This window comes from Podarcis vaucheri (genome assembly GCF_965113315.1).
Source record: "Podarcis vaucheri genome assembly, chromosome: 11".
Taxonomy (NCBI): domain Eukaryota; kingdom Metazoa; phylum Chordata; class Lepidosauria; order Squamata; family Lacertidae; genus Podarcis; species Podarcis vaucheri.
Window position 1 is genome coordinate 50,347,484 of NC_138749.1, and position 14,439 is coordinate 50,361,922.

The window sequence follows — 14,439 nt, forward strand, 5'->3', positions numbered from 1 at the left end:
GTGGTTTAACCCACAGTGCCACCCGCGTCCTACTGTACATAAAAAAGATTAAAAAGGCAGCATATGCACGAAGAATAAAATGCAAACACTGCAGAAATCAAAAGTTATGTAAAATAATTGTGTTCAAAATGAACAAGATATAATCTTGGCTATTGCTTCATTTTCCTTATTCCAGCTGAAAACTGGTTATACAATAAAGATGGAGAACTGGTCATTCCACTTGCTAAAAGTTGGAAGCGTTGTTTATGTTTAAAAGTTCTTAAACTTTTTCTTCCTTTCTAAGTTACCTCTGTTATAAGAAAAAGACCTTGCTCTCTTTCCCTTATGGGGTACCCAAGAGCCCATACAGAATCCTCTCTTTAGGTTCTATATCTATAGGAGAAAATAACAGAGGCCAACCAGAGAATATTGAGAAGCAAGGCAGCTAATAAGCCTGATCTTTTTTAAAGGTGTTGCAACAGGGTGCTCCCCCCCATACACGGGGGGGGGGGAGACCTCAAGCACAGGCGCACAAGCCCTTATATAGACATTTGAAATTGCCAGCCCTGCAGAACAAGACCACCCCCAAAAGCATCATAAATAAATCACAGAATACATCACAGAAGGGGTGTAGCCCAGATCACTCCATTAACACATCAGAGAAGGAGCAGAAATCTGGGTGTGTGGTTTCTTCCTGTCTGGCAGGTTAGCTGATCGGATTAAATGGCATCCTGGCCACTCTTTTGTTATGATAACCAATTCCTGACTCTAGGTCACAGGCTCACAGCCTGATCATATCTTGAATGTGCCCTTAAGACAGGATTTGTGAGGACACGATTTGTGAGGAAAGAGACAATGGGGAGGTTTCCCACTTTGACCTTGCAGAGAAATATTTGAGGTCAATATGTTCAGGACCTTTTCTGTGGGGTTTCAGACTTGTGGTTTATATATACAGTTATGAAGATTTATTTTTTCATATATGATCTTAAAATGCTTATAAAACCCCCTACGCCTATTTGTGTACATATGTGCAGTAGGCAAGACAGTGAGAGAGACTGGGGTGGAATCTAGACGCGTATTAAAAATGTTGTGAAAATGTTTCTTAAAAAAAAAGTTTTGAAAAAATATATTGAATTTGCTATAGCTCACCATCGCCGTAAAGTATAATGCCCTCTACAACACACTTAAAACGTTTTATTTGCAGCTGTGTAGCTGAGTCCTGGGACGCAGGTGATGCTGTGCTCTAAACCACTGAGCCTAAGGTCTTTATATCCACTCAGTTGCCAAGTGCTTTTGTGACATCACAAGAAACCCAAGAAATGGCAACAGCTGGGAGGCATCATCTTCATTGCTTTGAGCCTCACAATGGCGGGGGGACCTATCAGTGATTGTGTGCTTGTTTATTTGGGACATGGGTGGTGCTGTGGTCTAAACCACTGAGCCTCTTGGGCTTCCCAATCAGAACGTTGGCGGTTTGAATCCCTGTGACGGAGTGAGCTCCCATTGCTCTGTCCCAGCTTCTGCCAACATAGCAGTTTGAAAGCACGCCAGTGCAAGTAGATAAATAGGTACCGCTGTGGCGGGAAGGTAAACGGTGTTTCTGTATGCTCTAGTTTCTGTCACAGTGTCCCATTGCACCAGAAGTGGTTTAGTCATGCTGGCCACATGACCCGGAAAAACTGTCTGCGGACAAACGTCAGCTCCCTTGGCCAGTAAAGTGAGATGAGCTCCGCAACCCCAGAGTCGTTCGCGACTGGACTTAACTGTCAGGGGTCCTTTACCTTTGCCTGAGTCCACTGAAAGGGCCAAACTGAAGCTATACCTCCATGATACCTGACACTCATCTATGGAAACAGATCCATTGATTGATTTCACTCCATTTCCCAATAGAGGCATTGCAGTCAGCTAACTGAATCCATCTAGTTTTGCCATGACCTGATGATAATCAGCAGGTGCGCCAAGGGGGGTGGGTGGGTGGGGACAGGCCCCCCAAGTTCTGCAGTGGCTGTGCGCACATGCCACAGGGCGTGCTCACATCACATGTGCAAACACGGGGCATCCACATCACAGATAAGCACTCCCAGTGCTCTGAGATGGCCACAGAACCACCCACATTTCATATTTCTTTATAACATTTCTCATCGCCGCACAGTGTTCTCCTTGCTTCCTCCTCCTTGTTCCCAGAAAACCTTGCAAAAAACAAACCCTGTGTAAAAGGACTTTTATGACATCACAGCCCCGTTGCCCTGGGAACCTCCTTCTTCTTCTAGCCTTGCCATACACGAGGAAAATTCCTGACAGGGCCTGGTTTTCGCGTGTAAAAATGGCGTTGGGGGGGAATCTGCAAAATGTTGGAAAAAAACTCACATGTATGCAAAAAGCAGCTTAAAATTACAACAATTTTGGTGATTCTCTTAAAAAAAGCCCGACAACTTTGCGGGTGTCAGGAATTTTACTTTTTGAAATATGGCAACCCTACCTTGGTTACCTTGGGCTTTTTGCCTTGTAAGATGGCTTAATGGCATGTTTTTTGGATATCCACTTATATTCTACTCAAGGAAAAATGCCGTTGTTTCCCCCCCCAGGAAATAAATATTTGTTATATATATGTACCCAGAAGTAAGCTCTATTGAGCCCAGGCGGCAGCCTAAGAAAGGGAATTGAAGCCAGCATTAAACATCTGGACGGGACCTCAACTTCCTCAGCACCGCACACAATTTTATTATTTTGGCTCTGAGGTTATGTGTGCACACAGACTCTTTCACTTCAGCACCAGCTGCTACACAGAGCTATTTAATGCTGTAATCCTAACTCTATGGCAACTTTATATTGTGGCAGGTGCGGCAAGGCAGCTTGTACTGTAGCTCTTGTTCTTAAGGCATCCCTTCTGCTTACAACAGACTGGGGAAAGCGGAGAGGAAAAACCTATATCATTAAAGGCCTGAACTGTGTAAAAAAGAGAGAGGACACTGCTCTTTAATGTTTTTATAAAGGACCAATAGGGTGTGGTATGAATGTATACTGTACATAGCAGCAGTTGCTACAGTTTTAGTCTCCCCTGAGGTGTGCCTGGATTCCTCCTGCATATTTTTCCAGAAACTCCAATGTTCAGACATGGTTCAGGTAGACTTTATTTCTTTACCTTTTCAAAGGACTACGTACTTGCTTCTTTATTCAATTTAGCATCCATTGGTACATTGTCCTTCCTTCCTTCCTTCCTTCCTTCCTTCCTTCCTTCCTTCCTTCCTTCCTTCCTTCCTTCGGTCTTTCTTTCTTTCTTTCTTTCAAAAAGCACAGTGCATTTTTAATTTTCTCAAACCTCTCCTGGATTGAAGGATGAGGGAGACATTGTGACATCACAGAACCAACCAATCAGCATCATGCTTCTGCTGACAATGAGTTGAATTAGTTTCCTGAAGCTCAACTCTGGAAAGCGATAGGGATAGCTGACCAGAGCATGGTGAGTATGCTTTCAGAGTTGTTCCAATGTAAATTTGTAAATCCAGAACTTAAAAATGGAAAGTGTAATGCGGGTGGGCAACAAAAGAGGTTTAAAGACTCTCTCAAGGCAAATCTTTAAAAATGTAGTATAAACACTGGAAACTGGGAAACACTGGCCTGCGAGCGCTCCAGTTGGAGAACAGCCTTGACCAAAGGTGTTGTGGACTTTGAAGAAATGTGCCAAGAGGAAGGCATGCTTGGTAAACTCTCACCATGATCAACTCCTGCTTGGAAACCTATGTCCCTACTGTGGAAGGACGTGTGGATCCAGAACTGGCCTCCACAGCCACTTACGGACTCACTGTTAAAAGCCTTTGTCTTTCAAATTCTTTTTTAACATTCATCTGCTTGTGTGTGTGTGTGGGGGGGGGGGCGTAGTTTCCTCTTTTGATTCAGATTTGACCATGCTGGCTTTTCTTGGCAATTGGCCATGTACATGTATATTTCATTTAATAGCACTATGGCTACTGCTTCCAACTGGCTTAACATCACTTCTTATACCTCGTGCCAGATTCTAGGGTCACCACCTCTCCGATCAGTTCCATGAGCAACTGTTCTAGGGCAGAGTCATATTAGGGTATCTAGAAATTTTTCCTTTTTGTTGTGACTGGGACACATATGTAGCCAATCTATGTGAGACTAGTTCTAATAACCCATTACTAACATAATCATCATTTCTTCTTATGGATGCTTCCTTGATTTCATTCTTCATCCTAATATCTCCTTGAGCATTTTCATCAGTGGGACGATAGCACACCTCTTGTACTATATTATTCTTAGAGCCTTGTTCATCACCCACAATGTTTCTGTGGAGGAGTCTGTCCCTTTTGGGATTTCTAGCATGTTGGACTTGGTCAATGACCTCTTTAACATACAGAATGATACCAGCTCCAGTACATTCTTCTCTGACCTTCCTATAGCATTTGTATACAGATATAACAATGTCCCACTGGTTTTCTCTGTTCCTCCAGTTTTGCATTATGCTTATTATATCAATGCAGTCCTCTAAGACTAAGCACTCTGGTTCACCCATCTTGGCTTAGAGGCTTCTAGCATTAGCATGTAAACACTTGTACAGTGGTGCCCCGCAAGACGAAATTAATTCGTTCCGCAATTTTTGTCGTCTAGTGATTTTTTCGTCTTGCGAAGCACGAAATCCCATAGGAATGCATTGAAAATCAATTAATGCGTTCCTATGGTCAAAAAAAGTCCAAACAAAGCCAAATTTGGTACAACAACAGTTTATTAACTGCTCTTTAAAGTCACACATACTGTAAAGAGCAGTTCAAAAATTTAAGGGAAAATAAATTAACTTTATAAACAAAACATGTCTTTGTTTTTAGTCAAAGAAAAAAAGTCGCGAGACGTTTTCGTCTTGCGAAGCAAGCCCATAGGGGAAATTTGTCTTGCGAGGCAAATCGCGAACGGAAAAAACTTTCGTCTAGCGAGTTTTTTGTATTGCGAGGCATTCGTCTTGCGGGGCACCACTGTATATTCTCTCTCTTTAAGGGAGCATGACTCTTGTTTTAGGACCTGTGGTGCTTTGGCCTTGCTGAATTACTATCCTTTGCTCCTGCACTCACAATGCCTAGTTGTACAGTCATTTGCCTCCAGAGGCATTTACTTATGAATTACATTCCATTTCCATTACTCCAGAACATGAGATGATACAGTTAATCTCATATAATTTCCTGATTTTTCTCTATAACCAATGTTCCTGACTTCATTTTATCTGCAGATTTCACCATTCCACATATACCTACTTTAGATTTCTAGACAGTGTTAAAGACTATATACTTCTGTCCATGTTTCCTTGAAAAAACGCTCTCTTGAACTCAGTGGGACTACTTCCAAGAAACATTCCTAGGTGAAAATGTGGGTTGCCACAGTTCTCCTAAGGTTCTAACACTGAGATTTAGATAGTTTGAGATCAGGATTAGTGCTTGTGAGAGGAAGCTGGTTTGCATAGATGACTAACAGATGAAAGAGGAAGTATACCAAATCAGTGTGTGGTGAGTCAAAAATGGAAAGCTAGATTTATTGTGAGCAGTGTGAATAAGGAACAAAGGATTGCCACCTCTTCCAATGTAGGGAGACTTACATTGGCTCCCAGTACGTTTCCGAGCACAATTCAAAGTGTTGGTGCTGAACTTTAAAACCCTAAATGGCCTCGGCCCAGTATACCTGAAGGAGCATCTCCACCCCCATCGTTCAGCCCGGACACTGAGGTCCAGCTCCAAGGGCCTTCTGGTGGTTCCCTCACTGTACGAAGTGAGGTTACAGGTAACCAAGCAGAGGGCCTGCTCAGTGGAGGTGTCCGCCCCGTGGAACGCCCTCCCATCAGATGTCAAGGAAATAAACAACAATCTGACTTTTAGAAGTACTTTATCTCAAAATGTCAGGAAACTTAGAAATACTTTTTGAAAACTCTGTATGCTAAAATAGGAACTTCAAAAGAGCTTCACAATTTTCAGTTATGATAAGGAAAAGCATAGTACATAGAATATTAGCCATAGCTCTTCTGTCTCATGAAATATTGTTTTGATTAATTTTAACCCAAACTAGTTTCAGTATGAATTGAAAAAAGAACTTGGCTGTATTTTAAGACCATAATGTAGACATGGCCTTATATGCCTATTCAGTTTACCCTGCATTACTTTGCAAGTGCAATTATGTAATTCTTAATCCATATCATTTTCTAAATAAGCTGCCTGCCATTTCCTCTACGTTGTTACATTTCCCTTCAAAGTTCATCAAATTTGTAACATTAGTTTCTGAATGATGCATTATGCATCAATAAAACAAGTGATTTGTTTCAGTTACCTTTTTGTGTATGTAGTCTTTTATACATACAGTACTGGGGTTATACTTTACCCCAGGGGATGGGAATCTCTGGCCCTCCAGAGATGTAGTTAAGACTGCAGCTCCCATCACCCTTGACCAATGACTATGGTGGCTGGGGCCAACATCTAAAGAGCCCCAGGTTCCCCACTGCTGCTCTACCCTCTGACCCCATGGATTGCTAGAGTGCTAGTTCAAACCCAGTTAAGATATTTATTATTATTTATTAAATTTCTATAACACGCTTCACCTAAAAATTGCAAGGCTGTTTGCAATATAAAAACATAAAAATACATACCATAGCAACAAACAAAAACATCCCCCTCCAGTTTAAAAAGCCATGGATTTGTGGGATGTAAAACTGCAGTCAAGTACAACATTCCTACAGTAGACATGTGACTTGAAGAGGGTGTGGTCTGTTGTACTAGTATGGAGGAGCGCACGGCCTCCACATTCTGATTAGTGTGTGTGTTCTCCATTTTGGATGTTGCTGTATAATTGGCTAAGTGACTGCTTAGCCGCAGTCACTTGGGACTAACTTCTTTATGGAATAGTTGTAGTTGTTAAGTAACCAAAACCTACCTTCAGGGATATGTCTGTGAACCTGAATGAATCTGTGAGTAAACTATTTTTAGGTAAAGGTAAAGGGACCCCTAACCATTAGGTCCAGTCGTGACCGACTCTGGGGCTGCGGCACTCATCTCGCTTTATTGGCTGAGGTAGCTGGTGTACAGCTTCCAGGTCATGTGGCCAGCATGACTAAGCCGCTTCTGGTGAACCAAAGCAGCGCACGGAGACGCAGTTTACCTTCCCGCCGGAGCGGTACCTATTTATCTACTTGCACTTTGACGTGCTTTCGAACTGCTAGGTTGGCAGGAGCAGGAACCGAGCAATGGGAGCTCACTCCGTCATGGGGATTCGAACCGCCGACCTTCTGATCAGCAAGTCCTAGGCTCTGTGGTTTAACCCACAGTGCCACCTGTGTCCCTATTTTTATATTAACGTTAATCAGATTCTTGTGTTTATTCTTTTTAAGAGGGAAAGGCAAGGGATTTTACCAGGAAGGAATCTTTAATAGTAAGACTCAGATGAGTCAGCAACAAGCTGATCACTGCATAATCTAAAAAGGGCGATGTTTGGAACTCTGCTAAAATATGGAACTTGCTAACGCAAGTTTGGAAGGATATTATTAAATAATATAACTTCTCCTGCCTCCCTAATTACCCCCACATTATTTAGCGTATTTACTCAAGTCCAATGAACCATCAAATCTAATGCACACCTCAATTTTCAAAACCAAAAAAGTATTTGCTGGCGAATGTAAATGTGCCATCGAATCTAATGTACAACTTAAATTTTTGCAATGTGATTTGGCAAAAAGGTGTGCATTAGATTTAAGTAAATACGGTAATTGGTCAAAGGCCTGGGAGACGGGGAATGTTTTTGCCTGGCACCTAAAGATAATGAAGGCGGCAGACGAGCCACCATGGAGAGAGCATACCACAAATGGGGAGCCACTGCAGAAAAGGCCCGTTCTCATGTTGCAACCCTCTGACCCTCTCCTGGAGTAAGCATACAAAAAAGGGCCCAGATGGTGATTGCTGAGTCCAGGTTGATTTATATGAGGCGATCCTTGAGGTATTGCAGTCCTGAGCCATTTAAGGCTTTATAGGTAAAAGCCAGCACTTTAAATTGGACCCAGAAACTAATTGGCTACCAGTGCAGTCAAACCAGGATGGCTTAAACTGTCTTGCTTCAGTGAGCAACTGGGCCTCTGAATTCTGCATTTGCTGAAGCTTCCCAACCGTCTTCAGAGGCTGCCACACATATTATCACACAATAATATATTTTTCTCTCTCTTGGTTTTTAGTCTCCAAGGAAAGGTGCACAAGAGATCAGAGTCCAGCTTTCCTATACAGTCATACCTTGGGTTACAGACGCTTCAGGTTGCGTTTTTTTGGGTTACGGACCTGCCGAAACCCGGAAGTACCGGAACGGGTTACTTCTGGGTTTCGGCAGTCACGCATGCGCATAAGTGCTAAATTGCGTTTTGTGCATGAGCAGAAGCGCCAAATCGCAACCCCCGTGTGTGCAAATGCGCCACTGGGGGTTCTGAACACTGTGAGCTGCAAATGTGCATCCCGCCTGGATCACATTTGCAACCCGAGCGTCCACTGCATGTCATGTGTACAGGACAGCCGTTGACAAATAACGTTAGCAGTGGCTTACCAGCCCCTCCTCAGAATTGCATATTTTTTTATCGGAAGAGAACCTGCCAATGAGTTTTTGTTTTCCTTATAGGAGATACAACGTTGAGATCTGCTCAGCATTGTCTTATAAATCTTAGTTCGTCTTGTGTCCATTGCCTCCAAGCGAAATGCCAAGAAAACTCCACCTGCTGCAGAAAGGAGGCCTCTTTTCGCTGAAGCAAGGGAAAAGTTGTAGCTTTGCAGAAATGGGAGTACATATTTACAAGGGGCGGAGGACCTGGCAGGCTGTAACGAAACAGCCACTTGCTCCCACTTTTCTGGCAAGGTAGGACAGGCGGGGAGGAACTTCCTTCACACAATTTCCTAAATCTGAATACATGTAATCTGAATTTATTTGTGGAGAAAAGGCAGGCCTTTTTTAAGAAGACTCCCCTTTTCCTCCTCAAACCTTGGAGCACGGATTGAAAGGCCAGTTAGCACTGCGACAGTCAAGTATGTTTTCATTTTCTTTATGTTGTGAACTGCCTAGTGAGGTTCAGCTGAAGGGAAGTGTACAAACGTAAGAACTAACAAGACAGAGAGCAGCAAAAGGCATCCCTGTCAATGGAGAGGTGTGCGGCCAAGTTACTTTATCATTATTTTTTATATTTATGATTTTCAGTTATTTCAATAGTTTTACTGTCATTTTAACATTTCGAAACCTGACTTCCTTCTTCCTCTTTGTGCCGTTCCTGAATTTATTTTATCATTTCCTGCCCATTCTAAATTAACTTCTTTTATTCATTGACTTTTACTATTTACTCTTATGAAACTGCTGGTTATTACAATAATCCTGCCAATGCCCTTGTTGCCAGGAATATTTCTTCATTCCACTTCTCGGGTGCCTGCGGAAGAACATCATTGGCAGAACAGGACAAGACCTTTTGTGTGTGTGTGTATGTATATATATATATATGTGTGTGTGTGTGTGTATATATATATATATAAAATGTGTGTGTACACACACACGTACGTACACACAAACACAAATTTCCAGTTTTGCCATTTAAAATACTCATTTAAACATCCTTAAAACCATTGACTTCCCTTCTTCTCTTTCCATAATTCATTTTGGATATCATAAATCCCAGCATATTTTACAAAAACTAAACCATTCAGTATTCCATTATTGTATCCATCAAAACGGGACGAGACTCTTTCGACGGGGCGCCTGAAGCGCTCACCTGTCTCAACGGCAGGGCTGAGCCCGCCTGTTTCACAACCTTGGCCTTCCCATCCCCGCATCTTGGACGCCACCCTGAGCTGGCCAACGCAGCCCCGTCGCTTCCCCTCAGGGTTTTCCCGCCGAAAGCCAACGGTCCGCGCGTTCAAACAGGCCGAACGGAAGAGGATGCTGGGCTGCCCGCTTAACAGCGGCTAGGGGAAGTTTCACGCCGCCAGCCCTCACAGATAGCCAGGAAGGACAAATGCGTGTGCGAGGGGAAAGAAAAACAACACAGCGGCTCCTTCCAAGCGTCCCAGGGCCCGATAAACAAGCAGCCCGTCCGCCCGCTCCTTTCCTCCGCCTCCTCCTCCTCCACAAGAGATGGCGGAGAGCTAGGGAGAGAAGAAAGGAACGTCGGCGGCCTAACCGCGCACGCGCACTTGGGGGTTTCAGCCGTGGGTGGGCGTGTTTGTGTGTGTGAGAGAGAGAGAGAGAGCGCGCGCGCCGCTGCCTCGCCGGCAGTTGAGGGTTTTGAATTTAGCGTCTAGACCTCGGCGAAGAGCCCCGCTCGGCGCCCTATTGGTTGTGCGCGGGTCACGTGCGGTGGGGGCATAGGCGAGCGGAGGAGGAGGAGGAAGGGAAGAGAGGGAGGGCCGGCGCTCGAGCGCGCGACGGCCATATTGGTTCGGAGCAGAGCCCGCCTGTTTTGTGTGTTCTGCCCGGGGAGGAGCGGCCGGAGGCGGGATACGCGAGGCTGGCCGGGCGGGTGGCTCCGCTCCTTGCAGCGGCGCCGGGTCCCAGCTGAGCAGGAGCCGCTTCTCCTCGCTCCCTTTCTTTATTTGCTTGGAACATCCATTTCGCCTCAGCGAAGCACCTGCAGAGCCGCCTTCGTTTCTTTTCGCTCCTCCTCCCCCCCCTTCTCCCTTTTCCCCCGCTCGCTCGCTTCCTCACCCTCGCGGGTTATTATTTTTATTCATTCATTTGCATCCTCGGTTCGTTTCCTTTCGCGCTTAACTTTTCCCTCTCCCTGCCTCGCTGCTCGTTTGGCAATTTGCTTTTAGGATTGCTGTGCTTTCTTTTAACCTTTGCATTGCCAAGCTCTCCGCTTTTGAACCCCTTTCGGGCTCTTTCCCCCTCTTTTTTCCCCCTTTGGGCTTCTTTACCTTTCCCCGCGCGTTTTTTGCGCGCCATGGCGGCGGCGGTGGCGGCCATGGCCTCGACGCCGTCGGGGCAGCGCTCTCGGGGCAGCGCGGCGAGCACCCCCCTGAGCCCCACGCGCATCAGCCGCCTGCAAGAGAAGGAAGAGCTGCGCGAGCTCAACGACCGCCTGGCCGTCTACATCGACAAGGTGCGCAGCCTGGAGATCGAGAACAGCGCGCTCCACCTCCAGGTCACCGAGCGAGAGGAGGTGCGTGGCCGGGAGCTCACCGGCCTCAAGTCCCTCTACGAAGCCGAGCTCGCCGATGCCCGGAGAGCCTTGGACGACACCGCCCGGGAAAGAGCCAAGCTACAGATCGAGCTGGGCAAGATCCGCAACGAGCACGACCAGCTCCTGGGCAAGTAAGTGGCCGAGGAGGAGACGGAGGCCCCCTCGATCTCTCGTCCTATCTTGGCTTCAATAAGAGTTCATAGAAGCCAATTCCTTGGGCTAGCCCCCCCCATAAAATATGTGAGAGGGTTTCCCCCCCGCCCAAAGCTGATGGGCATTCAAATGTTGCGCGTGCACAACATCATGTGATTGTGTGAGGCGGGGCTCCCCCCCCCCCAATATTTCACTCCATTTGGCACTCGGTGTTCCAAACTCCCATTGTTCTGGGCGCGTTTTGCGTGCTGTTTCTGAGCTCTGGGCATAGCACTGCGCCTTAGATTTCCGATTAAAACTGCAGAGTGGAAGGAAAAGAGGAGCTTTCCCTGCCTCCCCACTTCCGAAGACCGGAGAAGAGACGCTCTTAAAGATATTACGGGGGTGGGCTAAACCAGGTGAAAAATGAACATAATATTTTAGCTGCCGTTCATTCATTTTCAGCACTGTATTCTTGTTATAGAATGCATGTGCCCAGACATTCCGTTGTTGCGCCTGTAACCTCGTTTTAAGGTGCCGTTTAGCTCCTAGCTCTCATATCCCACTTTCTAACACTGGCTGGGGGTCATCAGGCCAGGAGCATGTGGCCTCTCTTGGTCCCCAAGAAGCTCCCTTCTCACATTGCAGCACATGACTGAAGCGGACTGCCTGCTGGGGAGACCAGAGTCTGGGTCTTACTCCGCTGCTTGCATGTTGACGTCATAGACCCTCTTCCATTTCCTGCCTCCAACCCCACCCTGTCCCTTGGAATCTCCACACCATACTTCCTCATGCCTTCTCTACTCCTGCTTGGGGTGGCCACCTTAGATTTGCGTGCCCCCAAAGCAGTTAATATAGGTCAGCGTGGAACTCCTCCATGAAGCTCGTTTCATAAGAGGGTTTGATAACTTCCCCTCACTTTCATGTTTGGGGAGATACCATGTCAGAAGTTAGAATCGTGCTATCTACGTAGAGATTTTGGTGTGAGAGAACTCTTTATTCATGTGTTTCCCTCGGCAACACTTTTCATCCTGTTTTATAGAAGTGCGCATGATGTTCGGTTCCTCCTTTCTGGTTCCTTCTGTTAATTTATTTGTATTTCTGTCCATGCATGTTCTCTATGCTCTATTTGTAAAGGTGAGCAGTAAAGTAAGCATGTTTTGTAATCTTCACTAAAACAAGGCAAAGCCTGAGCTAACAACAGATTCAAAATCCACATTTTACTCCATTGAGAGATGAGAATCAGGCATGGTTTGAGAGCGCGTTATTGTCTCCTCCCCTTTCCTCCCATTCATTTCTCGAGTAGTGAGCATATTAATCTGACTCCTCTAGCTGCTGCCATGTGCTATAGCTAGTGTGGTAATATTTGAATGAATGAAAAAGAGGGCTGGGAGGTTTCTTCTTAAGAGCAGTTTCCGGCCTAACTGACAGTATGAGGTGTATGACACTGGGGTGGGCCATGTTTTCATCATCATTTCATATGTTCAGATTTGATCTAAATACATGGGTTATTAACATGTGATACTTATGTACAAAGTTGTCAACTTACACAATTTGGCTAACTTTTTAAATAGCTTATCTAAAGTGGTAGTCCACTTTAGAGCTAAAATAGAAGGGGAAGTTTTTCTGTGTTTGCTTTTGTTGATTTTAGGGGGGGAAAACCCGGCGAGATATATTGCAACAAGATTGGTACTTATTTTAAATGCAGTTCTTGAAAGAGAAGCGCGTGATATGAATTTTTTTCCTATTTTGATAAGAGCATTCCTGGTCAAGCATTAACAATACATGTGAGAATTGAAATCACTCCTGTTTATGTTCATGTTTACATTTTTGAGCTTTGCAGAGCTGCCTGCCTAAAGAAATGTGTGTAACTTTGGGAGAAGGCAGATAGCTCCTTTTCTCCAGTACTCAGTGAATAATTTGGTTCATAACTCCATGGAACCTTTTCCATTTTGTATGCTTTCTAGTATTGGGTATGTTCCTTTTGCTGGCTGGCCTCACTTCTTTGGAATGAGCAGGTGCTTGCTTGCACTGATAAGCTTGATTCATACACCTCCAGAGCTCTGCCAAGGAATGCTTTCAGGGGTGCTATTAAAACTTTCCTTTAACAGTTGTGTGCTGTCAGTTTGCTGTTGCTGTTGCTTTGCCTTTTTATTTTTTGTTAATGGCACCCGAAATTTGTTTCTTAGGAAGCTTCCACTTGTGCTATTCCCTGGTTTTTTTAAACCATTTTCAAATGTGGTGTGTGGCCATACACTTGGGGTAAGAACACAATGAGACTTTTCTCCCTGTAGACCTCTGCCCCCCAATCTTATTCTGAAACAGAATGGGTGTAGTGGAGGGGGAGCGGAAAGGCGCTAGAAGTCCTGTTGCCTGCCATTTTTCCTGTTCTCTTCTCTGATCCCCCTCCCAAGCTCTGCATTTCTTTGTTTGTTGGCAGTGTACTGTTGCAATCGTTTAAGTGAAATTGTGTAAGATGTATTTAATTATATGTTCTAAAAGCTTTTTAAAATTTATTTAGGACAATTTTGTATTTAAGACAATTTTGGATACCTTGAAAAAATGGTTCAGGTGTTGCAGTTTTTGTAGTATATTTCACAGTGAAAAACTATGCCAAGTAATCATCTTTTGCTCACTTCATCATCAAAGTTGGCCAACTTCTGTATTCTTATGGCAGTACTCCTGGAATTACAACTCTGAGGGGGCAGTAAACTACAGTTCTAGAATTCTTTGAGGAAAAGAATGTGCTGCAAATGTGCCTCTCCAGTGGCCTAGGAGAAGTAGAATGTTTTTGCCTGGGGCCTAACGATATGTAATGAAGGCACCAGGCAATGTTAGAAACTGGGATAGAAAAGCTAGGAGCCAAATGGCTTCTGGGATCTGGCTTGTGGGACCAAAACAGAATGTCTAGTTGCGGGGGGGGGGGTCGGCAACAATTTTTATTTATTATTTTGATAAGCATGAACTAATATGCAATTCACATAAGTGACACATTGTTAATACCACATTTTTAGCAGAAATTGTTAATACGTGTTTAATTTGGTGTTTACAATAAAAATATTGGTACCATGCATCAGTTTTCAAAACACTACAGTGGTACCTCGGGTTACATACGTTTCAGGTTACATACACTTCAGGTTACA

General features: G+C 44.6%; 1 protein-coding gene across 2 annotated transcripts in view; it reads left to right on the top strand.

Annotated features, from left to right (window-relative positions):
- The first annotated feature begins 6,914 nt into the window (after positions 1–6,914).
- LMNB1 (lamin B1) overlaps positions 6,915–14,439 on the top strand; it is a 29,168-nt gene continuing 21,643 nt past the window's right edge. The window contains exons 1-2 of one of the 2 annotated variants that reach the window (XM_082191592.1): positions 6,915–6,937; positions 8,695–8,856. In XM_082191592.1, the coding sequence (XP_082047718.1) occupies positions 6,930–6,937; positions 8,695–8,856 (170 nt within the window). In that variant the 5' untranslated portion in view covers positions 6,915–6,929. Of the gene's footprint in view, positions 6,938–8,694; positions 8,857–10,909; positions 11,296–14,439 lie in introns of those variants that run through there. The other variant, XM_082191591.1, reaches the window with a different exon arrangement.